This window comes from Melopsittacus undulatus, chromosome 2 (genome assembly GCF_012275295.1).
Source record: "Melopsittacus undulatus isolate bMelUnd1 chromosome 2, bMelUnd1.mat.Z, whole genome shotgun sequence".
NCBI classification, from domain to species: Eukaryota; Metazoa; Chordata; class Aves; order Psittaciformes; family Psittaculidae; genus Melopsittacus; species Melopsittacus undulatus.
In genome coordinates, this window is record NC_047528.1 from 28721966 (window position 1) to 28736051 (window position 14086).

General features: G+C 40.8%; 1 protein-coding gene across 1 annotated transcript in view; it reads left to right on the top strand.

Moving 5' to 3' along the window:
• The window catches only part of LCP1 (lymphocyte cytosolic protein 1), a 29504-nt gene extending 15717 nt beyond the window's left edge, over positions 1-13787 (top strand). The window contains exons 7-16 of the mRNA XM_005147674.4: positions 722-887; positions 3827-3969; positions 5476-5571; positions 6090-6285; positions 6977-7055; positions 7283-7397; positions 8236-8369; positions 9370-9493; positions 10837-10961; positions 12302-13787. Of these exons, the coding sequence (XP_005147731.1) occupies positions 722-887; positions 3827-3969; positions 5476-5571; positions 6090-6285; positions 6977-7055; positions 7283-7397; positions 8236-8369; positions 9370-9493; positions 10837-10961; positions 12302-12434 (1311 nt within the window). The 3' untranslated portion in view covers positions 12435-13787. The remainder of the gene's footprint in view (positions 1-721; positions 888-3826; positions 3970-5475; positions 5572-6089; positions 6286-6976; positions 7056-7282; positions 7398-8235; positions 8370-9369; positions 9494-10836; positions 10962-12301) is intronic.
• The last annotated feature ends 299 nt before the right edge of the window (positions 13788-14086 follow it).

The window sequence follows — 14086 nt, forward strand, 5'->3', positions numbered from 1 at the left end:
TTGTAGCTCCCTTATTTCTCCATGTGTTCAAGACACAGGTGGATAGCTTGCCCCATGCTAAAGCTAAGGCTCCACTTAAACATCTGCCTATGCATTAGCTGCAGGGAGAGCCTGGGTTTGATAACCAGGACTGAGCCCAGACATCTCTGTGAATACGGATGTATGGTCTGAGCTCCAATGCCTTATGATAGGTGTCTTTCACCTTTGCCAAAGAGCTCCTTTCCATCTTCGCAATGCAATCCAGAACTTTCAGTACTTAAAGGGGGCTTATAAGAAAGATGGGGACAAACTTTTTAACAGGGCCTTTTGTGATAGGACAAGGGTAATGGTTTTGAACTAAAAGAGGATAGATTAGGACTAGATAGGAGGAAGAAACTTTTTACAATGAGGGTGGTGAAAAACTGGCACACGTTGCCCAGAGAGGTGGTGGCTGCACCATTCCTGGAGACATTCAAGGCCAGGTTTGACAGCGCTTTGAGCAACCTGATCTAGCTGAATATGTCCCTGTTTATTGCAGGGAGGTTGGACTAGGTGACCTTTGAAAGTCCTTTCCAACCCAAACTGTTCTATGATTCCATGTTTCTATGATTCTGTGATTCTATGGACATAAATGCCTTCACAGTGAAGCTACTTGTTTATTTCACTGATTTTGTCTGTCCCCCTTCCTGTATCCTCAGTTCTCCAGTTCCTGCATCATTCAGAAGTTCTCTTCTTTCCCTAGGAAAATCTGAACCTCGCCCTGAACTCTGCTTCAGCCATTGGGTGCCATGTTGTTAACATTGGAGCTGAAGACTTAAAAGAAGGGAAACCTTACCTGGTGTTGGGTCTTTTATGGCAAGTCATTAAAATTGGACTCTTTGCTGACATAGAGATCAGCAGGAATGAAGGTATGTATGGCTCTTCATTTCAGTGCTCTACTATCATCACTGAATAGCCTTTAGGATAAAGTTCTTTTAAAAAATCTTGATTTAATTATTTGTTCAAGTATTTTTTGCCTGCCTTCTTGCCTGTGCTAATTTCCCTTGCTCTTCACAAGTTCCAGCACTCCAAAGTCCAAGGCTATGTGTAGGCTTGTATGTGCAGAGCGAGTTTCGTGCTCATTGGTCAGGAATGATGGTCTACACCCATGTATATTCGTGTTTTGGCATTAAATCTGGGATAAGGAAACACTACACTGCATTTAGAAAGCTTTGCTCTTTTCTCGCTCTTGGTTGTCAAACATCTCCTCTTTCTTTATGAAATTGGAATTACAGGATCAGAGACTAATTTAGGCTAGAAGGAACCTCAGGAAATCCACCCTGGATGTCTTCTGGTTCAGCCATCTAACCACCCACTTCAAGCACTGCCATCTCAAGGTTAGGTGAGGCTGCTCAGGGTCTTTTCCAGTGCTCTCTGGGCAGCTTATTCCAGAGCCCAACCACTCTTGTGAATTTTTTTTTTGTTCCTTACATCTAGTTGGAATTTCCTTTCCTGCACCTTGTGACTGCAACTTCTCATTCTTCTGCTGTGCATACTGGGAAAATGCCATTTTGGCCCTTCTGTTGTTGGAGATAATACTTATTCCCTTCTCAGACCTCTTTTCAGGCTAAGCAAACTTAGTTTACTCATCTTCTTCTCGTATATCATGTACTACAGCTGAACCATCTTGGTATCTCTCCATTACACTTGCTGCAGTTTGTCAATGCCTCTCTTGTACTGGGAAGCCCTAGGATGGACACAGCACTCCAGTTGTGTCTTACCGATGCCAGATTTCTCTGTGAAGTATTTTCAGTGTGAGGCTGTGATTATGTACATGCAATTCACATGGCACCTTACCTTGCTGCTTTGTTTCCTCCAGCTCTGGATAGTCTGCTCAACCAACAGTGACACTGCTTTCCTCCAGTTCCTGTGCAGATGTAACCTTCATTGCTTCACCCCTTGCACATTTCTATCCCTTCCATAGCCAGAGCCACCAGTTCCCATTCCTTTATAGTTATCCATACCCTGCTTGAAAGCTATTTTTCCATTTATGGTATTTTCTCCTTCACTTCTCATCTCAGATTTAAGTTTGTCAGGATAGACAAGCCAAGGTAGTCTTGATTTCTTTTCAGGTTCTGTCTTGCCCTGATAACCCTTGACTATGGGACACTGTATTTCCAATGAGCTCTTGTAAGCACATGGTGTCAAGGCAGTAATACATTCCAACCTCTATGGGAAATACGTAGCATGCACTAATACCATGTTTGGGTTTCCCCTTGCCGTACCACATGCTGGCTCAGAGTAGTTCAGAAGACATTTAATACACTCAAGTTGTTCTCATCCTCTGTTCATATAAGCTTTTACCTAATAGCAGTTATTTATTTTAATTCCCTAGTGAATGTCTGTGAACACAGCACTATTAAACTACATTCCATTTTTTATTACTGCCACCTAGTTCTTTCTGTCTGATTTCCTGATCATCCTCTGTATTGACTATGCCACCTAGTGAATATCATCATCAAATTTTTAGCATGTTGCTGGCATATGTGCCAAGGTAATTGATGCAAAAGAGATGAAAACATTAATCCAAAAATCAATCTATGATCCACCTCCACAAGAATCCTTCCTCATCCTACTTCAGTATTAATGTTTCTCTCTTCATAAAATACACCGTCCACTTCCAAATCCTTTTATTATCCCATTCTGGTTCAGTTTAACCCCATAGTACCCTATATCAAATTATCTGCAGAACTCTAGATATAGTTTCTTTTATGTACCAAGTCCATATTTCTTTCAAGTAATCCTGCATTTACGAGGGTTGATCCTTCCCTCCTGCCTCTTTCTCCTCTTATGAACATAACTACTATGCTAATACTTCATATAAATAGGATATCTTCTCCAATTGACAGATGAGTTAACCCTACTGGCCCATGAGCTCATGAAGTTATGTGCAAGTTCTTCAGAATAACTGTGAGGATCCAGTTTCAGTGTAAACACTACTGAGATTTCATCTAAGCTGCAAAAACTCTGTGTTCGTTTCTTCATTCCCATCTTGCCCCTATGCTCAATATCACTGTATCCAGCTCTGGAACCCTCAGCACAGAAAATATATGGAACTGTTGCAGTGGGTCCAGAAAAGGGCAACAGAAATGTTCAGAAGCGTGAAACACCTCTCCATGAGAAAAGACTGAGAGTTGGGGTTCTTCAGTGAGTAGAGAAGAGAAGGCTTCAGGGAGACTTCAGCAGCCTGAAGTACTTAAAGGGGACTTATGAGAAAGATGGGGATAAACATTTTAGCACAGCCTGTTGTGATAGGACAAGGGCAATGGTTTTAAAATAAAAGAGGGTAGGTTTAGATTAGGTATAAGGAAGAAATTTTTTGCACTGAGGGTGCTGAAATACTGGAACAGGTTTCAAAGAGAGGTGGTGGATGTGCCATCTCAAGGTCAGGTTGGACAGGGCTCTGAGCAACCTGATCTAGCTGAAGATGTCCCTGTTCATTACAGGGGGTTGGACTAGATGACGTTTAAAGGTCCTTTCCAACCCAAGCTATTCTACAATTCTATGATTGTCTTTTAAATAAGATCTGAGGCAAGGAAATAGGGTAGTTCTCAAAGCACCCTGAATTTGGTTTGCATTTCTATTTGATCCACTACTAGATCCACAACTAACAGCCTTGTCCCCATATTACTGTTGAAACCCTTTTCCTCTTCATGTCCTCTGTCATGCTAACTTAGCTTGAATTTTGGCAACATTTGGTCCCTCTCTTTTAGAAACTGGGGTAGCAAAATTTGAGAGAAAATAGATATACATTCTCCTCTATAAGTATTCACAACATCATTATTTTTCTCTTTCTTCCCTGCTTAAGCCTTGATTGCTCTTCTGCGAGAAGGAGAGAGCCTGGAGGATCTGATGAAGTTATCTCCAGAAGAACTGCTGCTGAGATGGGCAAACTATCACCTGGAGAATGCAGGATGCAACAAAGTCAGCAACTTCAGCTCAGACATCAAGGTATGAGAAACACTGACCAACAATAGCAAACCAGCAGCTTCACATCCAAATCCCTCTTCTCCAAACAGGTATTGTTCACTGAACCAATCCAAGCAGCTGAGAGTGCTCTGCCAAATATATGGGGCCAGGCTTAGTAGTATTCCTCCTCCTCCTGACCTCAAAGCCCCAGCACACCTCATACATAGGAAAGAAATGGCTGCTGGTTCTGAGCACAGCGTATGGACTCTACCACTGTATTTTCAGTTCCCTGCCTCTATTGCTTTCCTTCCCAAAAGTCCTTAAATGCCTCTTGACCTGGCTTTAGTTTGTAAAAGCTAGACCTTACCCAGATATGTAACTAGGTGTTGAAGAAGAGGATGGAGATCTTCCAGTTACTCCACTTGATCTTTCCATCAGTACAGCATCTGAGTCACGTGCTCCTGTGTCCCAACCTTTGCTATATCCCTACACACACTTACCTCCACATTTTAATTCAGTGGGACTATTCAAAATAATATAGGTAGACAGGAAGGCACTTGCAAGGATGGGTCTCTAGTCCATGCAGCATACGCCGTGTACTTGTGAGTGCACATTTCAGCAGAGCTTTTTTTGTAGAATCTTTATTCTTCCTAGGCAAATATATCTGAACCTCAGTGGCACATGCTGGTGAGTTTCAGATGCTAAAGCTACAGTGTGAGGCCCAGTGAGCATCCTAGTGTGTAGCGGAGGGTGTCTGAGCTTCCAGGGAAGTCAGGAGATGGCCAGCACACCAACCTCAGCAGCTGTGACCCGACCTCCCTGCTCCCACCATAGCATGGGAAAAGCTATATTTTGAAGAGTATTAGTTGAGTTAGTTAGTCAAGTCCCTACATACTAATGTGTAGCTTTATTTACAGTTGTTTGAATTATTGAAGTGAGATTATTATTTTCCACACATGGAAGTAACATTACCTTCACAAAAGATTAGCTACAATATGTTAAATCCTTGTCTTTTTCCTGCCCTTTTGCCTGAAAAATGCTGATACTGTTGTTGGTTTTAACTTTTGTTCTTGAAAACTATGCTTTCTCTTCCATAACTGTTCCAGCATTGCTTTGAAATCCACTTTAAATATCTGCTTTCTCCTTCTGCATTTTCTTTTATTAAATGCTCAGCAGCCTGACTTCTACAACATTATAAAGGTATGCATTTTCTTATCTCTAATTTAATGTTGAGATTAAGCCAATTCCAATACCTTTTTGTTGTTGCTGTCCTTTTTGTAAGTAAGTGCAACACACAGCATTTTGTCTCAGGCGCTGAGCGTTCCACAGCATATATATATATTGGCTTGGGGAAGAAATAGATCTGGCAAATACAGCATAAAGTAAGAAATGCTAAATGCTTCCAGTTCAATTAATTTAATTATGTAACCCAAAGATTGATGCAATAAAAATGAAGCATGCAGGCACATTGTTCAGAGGAGCATTGGCATGCAGTACCTGAGCCTTAGATGTAATTTTTCCTCCCTTTAATTTCTCTGTCTGTCACAGGACTCAAGAGCTTATTACCATCTGCTGAACCAGGTTGCCCCCAAGGGAGATGAAGAAGGCATTCCGGCTATTACTATTGACATGTCAGGATTAAGGGTAAAATGAGATAAGTTTAGAGTAAATGCCAATATTTTCTGTCTTGCACTTGCATTGCTGGCCAACACAGAGTTGCACTGGGATGCCAGAACAAGGATAATCTTTTGAGCATTGCAACCTGATCTTGTATTTCAGAAATCAACCCTTTCAATGAATTAAATGGTATGTTTTCATTGGATATTATTGCTGAAACTGAAACAACCATTTATTGACACTGATAAACTACTAACATGTGACAAGTATATTTAAATCTATTTCTTTGTAAATTTCATCAAACCATCTGCCTTTACATGGAATATAACTGTAAAAGCGTTAGGGTGAGATGGCTGGATTGTAGGTAAAGCCCATTTGAAAACACAGACCTGATGTTTGTAAAAGTGGGAAAGGAAATAGTTATAAATCCAGCAAGGACCTGCTTTAGCAGCCTCATGTATAGCTCCATGTGAGCTCCAGGAAGCTCTCGCGTGCAGTGCAAAGTGATGGGGTGAGGCTGATGATCCCGTTTTCTCCTGGAGCAGGAGAAGGATGATGTCCAGCGAGCAGAGTGCATGCTGCAGCAGGCAGAGCGGCTGGGCTGCCGGCAGTTCGTCACCGCCACCGATGTTGTGCGGGGGAACCCAAAGCTAAACTTGGCTTTCATCGCCAACTTGTTTAACAAATACCCTGCCCTGCATAAGCCAGAGAACCAGGACATCGACTGGAGCTCTATTGAAGGTGAGGAGAATGCAAATAAAGGATGTTTCTGGACACCAGTGCCACAGTATTCCCAGCTCTGAGTTGATGATATGTTAACCTAACCTCGTGTCCTTCAAATATAATCACTGCACCATTATCAGAGGCAGCCTGGAGAAAGGGAGGCTGCTCTTCTCCTGCATGTGGCTTCTTGTATTTTGGAGGTCTGTTCTGTGGATAGCGCATGTTAGAAGACAAAATTGTCTGTGGGATATCTGAACCAGTGCAGGCTACTGAGTGTGCTGGTTAGTTGAAATTAGGGTTGATTTGGTATTCCCTTAATTGAGAGTATAATTTAAAACTCAGATCTTGCATAAACCTGCTGCCTACTTGCTCTGGGTTGGGGTCAGGACCACTGCTGTATGGATCATTTGCTGAGTTTCAGGTCCTTCTTTTTCAGCCTCATAGTGAAGCTGTTCATGCTAGGGCACAGGCTGTTCTTTATTTCTTAAAGGTATTTCAAGGCCAATCTGCCTAAACGCCATAATATATAGGGCATGAAGAAATATTATGTGCTGCACCATGCTCTCTTATTTCACGTGTCAACCAGTGTCTCCTTCTGTTTATGGTTCAGTGCACTGTAAATTCTGAGTTATGGTTTCATCACAGGACACTTATTTTACTGGAGTGTTGTGTTTTGCAGGCCTGTTGATCGATGTATCTGTTGTTTTAGGTGAGACAAGGGAAGAGAGGACATTCAGGAACTGGATGAACTCTCTGGGTGTTAATCCACATGTAAATCATTTATATAGGTAAGAAGAGGTATTACACTTTCTTCAGATAATAAATTTGGCCACTAAATTGCTTAAAAAACAAAAACTTTTGGACCCTATAAGAATATTAAGAATATATGCTCTTTTTTAGTTTGTTTTGCCTTTTTTTTTTTTACTAGAAAACTATCTTTACCTCCACGAATAGTTTAGTTGGGTTCCTTTCCTCTGATCTTTGAACAACGATATATCTTTTCTATTGTTTTCAGTGACCTGTCAGATGCTTTGGTCATCTTCCAGCTCTATGAAAAGATCAAAGTGCCAGTAGACTGGAACAGAGTGAACAAACCACCATATCCTAAACTGGGTGGCAACATGAAGAAGGTAAAAAAAGCTGAAATATCTCCAGTAGCGATGCTCTATCCTCAAAGGATGTCTATATCATTTCAAACAGCAATATGGGCACTCACACTGCTCTCAAGTCCCTAGTACAGCACATTAAATGATTTTTTTGTCTAGTTATTGAATAATTGTTCATCCTGAAAAAGAAACGTACCTTTGGCTCACTGGCTTTTTTGACAGGTGAATAATATTTGTAAAGAAAAAAGACTCGACACCTTTGGTGTCAATATTTAAGAACTGTATTTGCAGGCCACTTCTGCTGCTGTCTTAGTCACCAATTATAATGCATCTTCACTGTAAGTCATATGGCACCAGCTTAATTGCAGCTGTCTGGATCACTGCCCTCCACGTCAAATGAAGACAGTTATGATAAGCATTCTTGACCAGATGCCTCAAGAACTGATCACAGAGTTGATGCTAAATACAAAGCTTTCTCTCAGCTATCTGGATGAGTAATTCCATCCAGTTAAGCCAGAGTGATTAACTGACCACAGTATTGACTAGGACACTAATCCTTTGTCTCAGTGCAATGCTGTGATGTTGGATGTACCCATCAGCCACACATTCGTATTATCCAGGGAAATCAGTTTTTCAGGTCCTGATGGTGAAGTATAGCATTTTCTTCTATGTTAGCTGTTCACCATGGTGTTTTGGAACCAGCTACTGGTAGTCAAACAGCCGTATTATCACAGAGCCTCAAAGCTCCTTTTTGCCCAGGAGGATCAGGACTAAACAACCAAAATAACTTAAAGTAACAGTGCCTTGTCTTCTTTTTTTTTCTGTATTTTTGAGCTGCACTAATTGACCCTGTCATTTACAGCTTGAAAATTGCAACTATGCAGTGGAACTGGGAAAGAATCAAGCCAAATTTTCCCTTGTTGGCATCGCTGGGCAAGATCTGAATGAAGGAAACCGTACGCTCACACTGGCCTTAATCTGGCAGTTGATGAGAAGGTATGGCAGCCAGACACAAACTGCAAACTGTATACTCAGTATGAATTGTGACAGTCTCCTGCTGCTATCACTGAGAAGGCTCGACAAGCTTTCTAACTGCTCTATTTGCGCTTATATGCAAAGACAGAGTATCCTTTTGCTCGCTCCTAGTTAGGGATGCAATCAGGAAGCACATCATCCTGTGAGGAAGACCATTACAGGCAACTTATGTAGAATATTATTATTGTCACTGTCTGTATAGCATGAATAAATGTTCATTGCATGAAAGAGAAAAAAATAAGTTGATGGTCTCTGTATCAGAGAATGGGAAGAATGTACTGGAAACAAGGAATTGATGAAGAAGGTTTGTAATCTGCTGCCTGAAGCGAATGCAATGAAGTAGCTGTCCCCACTTTAATGTAATTCTCTATGTATGTGTGTGTTTGTGTGCATGTTTAAGAGCTCCATAACTTTTTGTAAAGAGACCCAGTGTTTAAGAACTGAACACAGACTAAATTCAGTCTATAAAGCAAGGTACAGGTTTATCAGGCAGTTAATTAATCTAGGGATGCAATTACTTGCCATCAATTTTGGATGCATTTCCAAGGTGTATGCTGACATATAAGCAAAATATTCCAGGCTTGTGTTTATGTGGAAGGTCAGTCTTAGATAAGCATAACGATTCCCTTCTGGCCTTAAAGCCAGTGATCTTTTTTTTAAGCACTATGAGAATGAGTTATGTACACCAGCATCCATTCAAAGGGACCTTTTACAATTCTGAAAATCAAAAACTTCTGACACACCCAAAACAGTGATAAGGGAATTGAGGATTAATTAGACCCATTAGATCAACTATCATGTTACAGTGTAACTCATATATGCTCTGAAGGGTGGGAAGCAGGGCAATATCAGTTTTAAGAGGACTGTTGGGGTGATGTCTATCAAGCTGCACATGTACAGGATGGTTCTGAGGTTATGATAGACTTTGAGCAAATGCAGATATCCTGGCTTCCCTCTTAAGGTACACCCTGAATATCCTTGAAGACATTGGTGGTGGAGAGAAGGTCAATGATGAAATCATTGTCAGCTGGGTCAATGAAACACTGACTGCAGCTGGGAAGAATTCAACCATCTCCAGTTTCAAGGTATACTTTTTTGTTAGAAGTCTCTGCTTAGGAATCTCTTACCCAGTGTGTCTGTTTTGTTACATATGTTGCCTGTGTATAGATGTATACATGCATATACATGCACATACTACATTTTTTTTCTATAGTTAGCTACATAGTTTGGTCTTTTTTTAAATTCTCTTTTAAAAGCATGTTCAGATATGCGGATTTTATTCAAGGGGCTTTATGATGTAAAGTTAACAGAAACGTGATATGAACACGACAAGAAACACCTTGAATGCCAGTCTGACATTGGAAATCAAAGTACAGGGCCAGGAATGACACCTGGAACTAAGCAAGCATTGCTGTGCTGTTTATTATTAAACAACAGCAATTACAAATGACAGTATTACAAAGAGCAATAACAATGCATTTATAATCCAGTAGACCATTCGGGGATACCAAACCCTATTTTGCAAGATACCATGTAAACAAAGGGACAGACCAATTCCAGAGAGCTTTTAATTTTCTAACACATCTACAACACTTTCCAAGGTGGGGAGCACTCAGTGGATGTAAATCAGCAGTTTGGATGAGGCAAGGACAGATCTATCACACTTCACATAATGAGCTCAGGAGACACACAGCTGGTCCCCTTGCACCTCCCATCAGTAGATGTGTATCAGCATCATCTCCCCATAGAAAACAAGTTCATTAGCCCAGCACTCCATCTTTTGCTTTAATGACATTGCATTCTATGACAAGGTGACCTGCCTCATTGAAGAGGGAAAGGCTGTGGATGTTGTCTACCTAGATGTTATTAAAGTCTTTGACACCATTTCCCACAGCATCTTCCTGGAGAACTAGGCAGCAAGATCGGTGTTGGTCTCTCTTGTCCCAACAAGTGACAGGACAAGAGGAAATGGCCTCAAGTTGCACCAGGGGAGGTGTAGATTAGATGTTAGGAAAAATTTCTTCACTGAAAGGATTGTCAAGCATTGGAACAGGCTGCACAGAGAAGTGGTGTAGTCATCATCCCTGGAGGTGCTGAAAAGGTGTGTAGATGTGGCACTTAGTGACGTGGTTTAGTGGTGGGCTTGGCCATGTTAGGTTAATGGTTGACTTGCTGTTAAAGGTCTTTTCGAGCCTAAATGATTCTATGATGTCTTATCCATTGGGAAAAAACAAACAAACAAACCAACCACATAAATCCTTTAAATGGTTCTTAGTCTGGTTTAGATGAAAAATGATGCTAAGTAGCCCTTTGTGAAGATCTAAATGGTATTTGACTGAGTTGTCCATTGTTCTTGATCCTAGTCTCAGGCTTTGTGGGAGATCTGTCATTCTGTTATTACATCTAATCATATTTTTCATCTATGCAGGATAGCAAAATCAGCACCAGCATGCCAGTCCTGGATCTCATTGATGCCATTCAACCAGGATCAATCAAATATGACCTCTTGAAAACAGAAGACCTGAATGATGAGGAGAAACTGAATAATGCTAAGTATGTTTCTGCCAAGTGACACTTACATGAGTTGCCTGCTCTGTCTTTGAAAACTGCTCTATCATTCTCATCTGGCACAACCTCAGCTAATACCTCCAGAGTTAGAAGCATGAAGGCTAGGAGTTAGGCAGTAAAAAAGACTATCAATGGAAATGAAGTGTGTGATGTTATATATAATTCCTGCTTTATAATTCCCTTGCAGGAATCAAAATCACTTGGCTTCACAAGCCCCTGTTTTCTCTTATTAAATTTAAAACTCCTTCAGAGATCAGGGAACAATGCCAACAATAGTGAGCCATGGAAACCAGTGATTAGAGGTCAGGATACCTCTTTGGTCACATACAGGTGGAACAAGGACATATTTAAGAGAGAAGGGGGAAAACAGGATTCATGCCTGAAAAACTGATTTTATGAATGTGGATATTGAGGTTTTTTTTTTCTCCTGAGTGCAAATCCAGCAGAGAACCAATCCTGGGGACTTCTCCCTTTCCTTTCAGAGTTACACAAATCACCTCCCAGTCATCATCAGTTTAGTTTCTGTTTTGCTATGTGGCAACTACAGTCAGAGCTGCCATCATTTTTATAAATACCTTTGTTATTTTTCCTTTCCATTTCCTACCATCTGTTCTCTGTCTTTCCTTGCAATCCCACATGTGCTTCTAACTATACTTTATTTCTTCATCCCTCTGCTGATGTTTTCCTCTTCTCCCCTCCCCCCTGTTGTCCCAGCCCTCTTTCTCTGCATTTTTGCAAGAATTTCACCAATGTAAGTGCTCTGCAGTAGGAAAAACCTGGATTTTCTAGGTTTTTGTTAAAAAAATAGAACAGCCAGTAGCAGTGCAACAGTGCACTCTGAGCGGAGAGATGGGAAGCTCAGCTTACAGATTCTGGCAGAAGAGAAGTCCCTGAATGTTGATTTCCAACAGCACCAACATTTCCAGTCTCCACCAACATCAGTCTTCTGCTTTCCATCCTCGTAATTTTATATTTATGTGCAAAGACTGAGTCACAGAGATTGAAGGGAGCAAGGCCAGTATGGCTGGTTGTGAGAATAATCTTTCAGGGGATGGGACACTAAATGTTTCATACAAAAACTCAACCTGCAGGCTCCCATGCTGCAGATAATCAGTGTTCTGAATATGATCTGGGAATATGTTTTAACCTTTTACTAGAAATTCAGTCCTCTCTGAAGCTTATACATTCCTATAGAAAAGTTTACTTTTGATGAATCAATAAGTTCCCAACTCATTCTGGTATTAATCGTGTAAAAAACTTCTAAACAGAGGGAAAATCAATACTACTGCACTAATTTGCTTGCTTGTTTGACCTCTGCATTGCAGGTATGCTATCTCTATGGCAAGAAAAATAGGAGCAAGAGTCTATGCCCTTCCAGAAGACCTGGTTGAAGTAAAACCCAAAATGGTCATGACAGTGTTTGCTTGCCTTATGGGAAAAGGCATGAAGAAAGTTTAAAGCACAAAATACTTGTACTGATGCCTGGTGTTCACCCTTTTGATTCCCTCAAACTGCTGGATGCTCTTCTTCGTATCAAGGAATATGCAAGGTGCTCATGCTTTAAAGGCATGAGTGTTAACACGGTTCCAGATCATACTAAAGTTGTGTATCCACATGTATCCAGGAAATGTTTTCTTTTGAACATTAATATGTGCTTGACCTTTCTTTTTTTTTTTGTCTTATTTTCCACTTCACTAGATATAACTATTTCATATTCCTGAATAAGTTTTCATACTTTTATTAATGGATACCAGGGTATTCTGTCAGAATTCACCTGGAGATCTTCGTTTTCGGAGATAAAGACAGCTTTTAGGATTATGAAATGTATATACTGCTTCTGCCTGAAAATGTCTTCATGCTTTTGGTAGCATTTCTGCCATACTCTTCTTCAGTTTGCACCTGGGATACCAAAAGGGCATCCCTAAGCCAATGCAAGTACTAGTGACTGTAATTTTTGAATGGTAGGATCCTCTTAGGAAATTCTTGTGGAAAGAGAGAAGTGTCTGGGGTCTGCAGTGTGTTGCTGATATGTGAACAGAGCAGTACTTTTCCCTGCAAGTTACACCTCTGCTTGTCGGAGGCATTACTCACAGAGTACATTACTACTCACTGAAAAAAATATATCATAACCTGGTCTTCCAAGAACATCCAAACTTTGGAACCTTTGCAAGGAATGCTCTCCAATGGATAATTTGTTTTTATGTCATAATACACTTAAAATATAAGCATATTGGGAAGCATGATGGAAATGAAAGCCATGTTAAAGAAACTAAGGGGATACACTCAGGAGAAATACGATAAGAAGCGAACCAAAGGAACACAAAGCAACATACTTGTGTAGTAAATACAAATTAAACCCTGATAACTTCACGGACTTGCACTCCAAGGGCTGTGGCCTGGATTCAGGAGAGCCATTTAAAACTGTGCTTGCATATGAAACATATACTAAAATGCTTCCCTGAACCTAGGCCGGGATCCTCAACAGAGCTAAATCAGCATAGCTTTGCAGCTAACAAGGCACTGTGAGTTTGCCTCAGTTAAGGACCTAGCCCTGTCTGTGGATAGTCAGTGGGATATATTTGCACTGAATCTCTTCTTTGGCATGATTAATTTACTGTTCTGGCCTTTATGTGGATTTTACTGTGGTGAAATGCAGAAGGAGGGAATTTGGCCTTAATGCAATCCCATTGACGCAGTCTCAGTTCCCTTCCTTTCTTCCTCCCTCCCCTTCAGCCCCTTCAGAATTGCCTTAATAAAGAATCAATATTCAATGACATGAGAAGTCTCTCCAAATAAAATGTTCTATAAAGCCAAATGTGTAGTGTTTGCTTTTAGTAATGCATGTGCTAATGGGGAAGAGTGTATCATAGAGCTGAAATAGAGACAGATGTAAAAAACCCAAATTGTGGGCTTGCTAAGGATGTATTCTCCACATTGTTATACTGCAGATGGCAGAAAGTAGGAAGAATTATTTCCAAGGTCATTTCTGAACATGCCACTCCAAGACACTGCCAAAGATGGGACTCTGCTGACTGGACCTGCAGCCTGGCCCAGTATGACTTTCCCCATTCAGTGCAGTAGCTGTCATTGTCTTCCTTTGCTCATATACC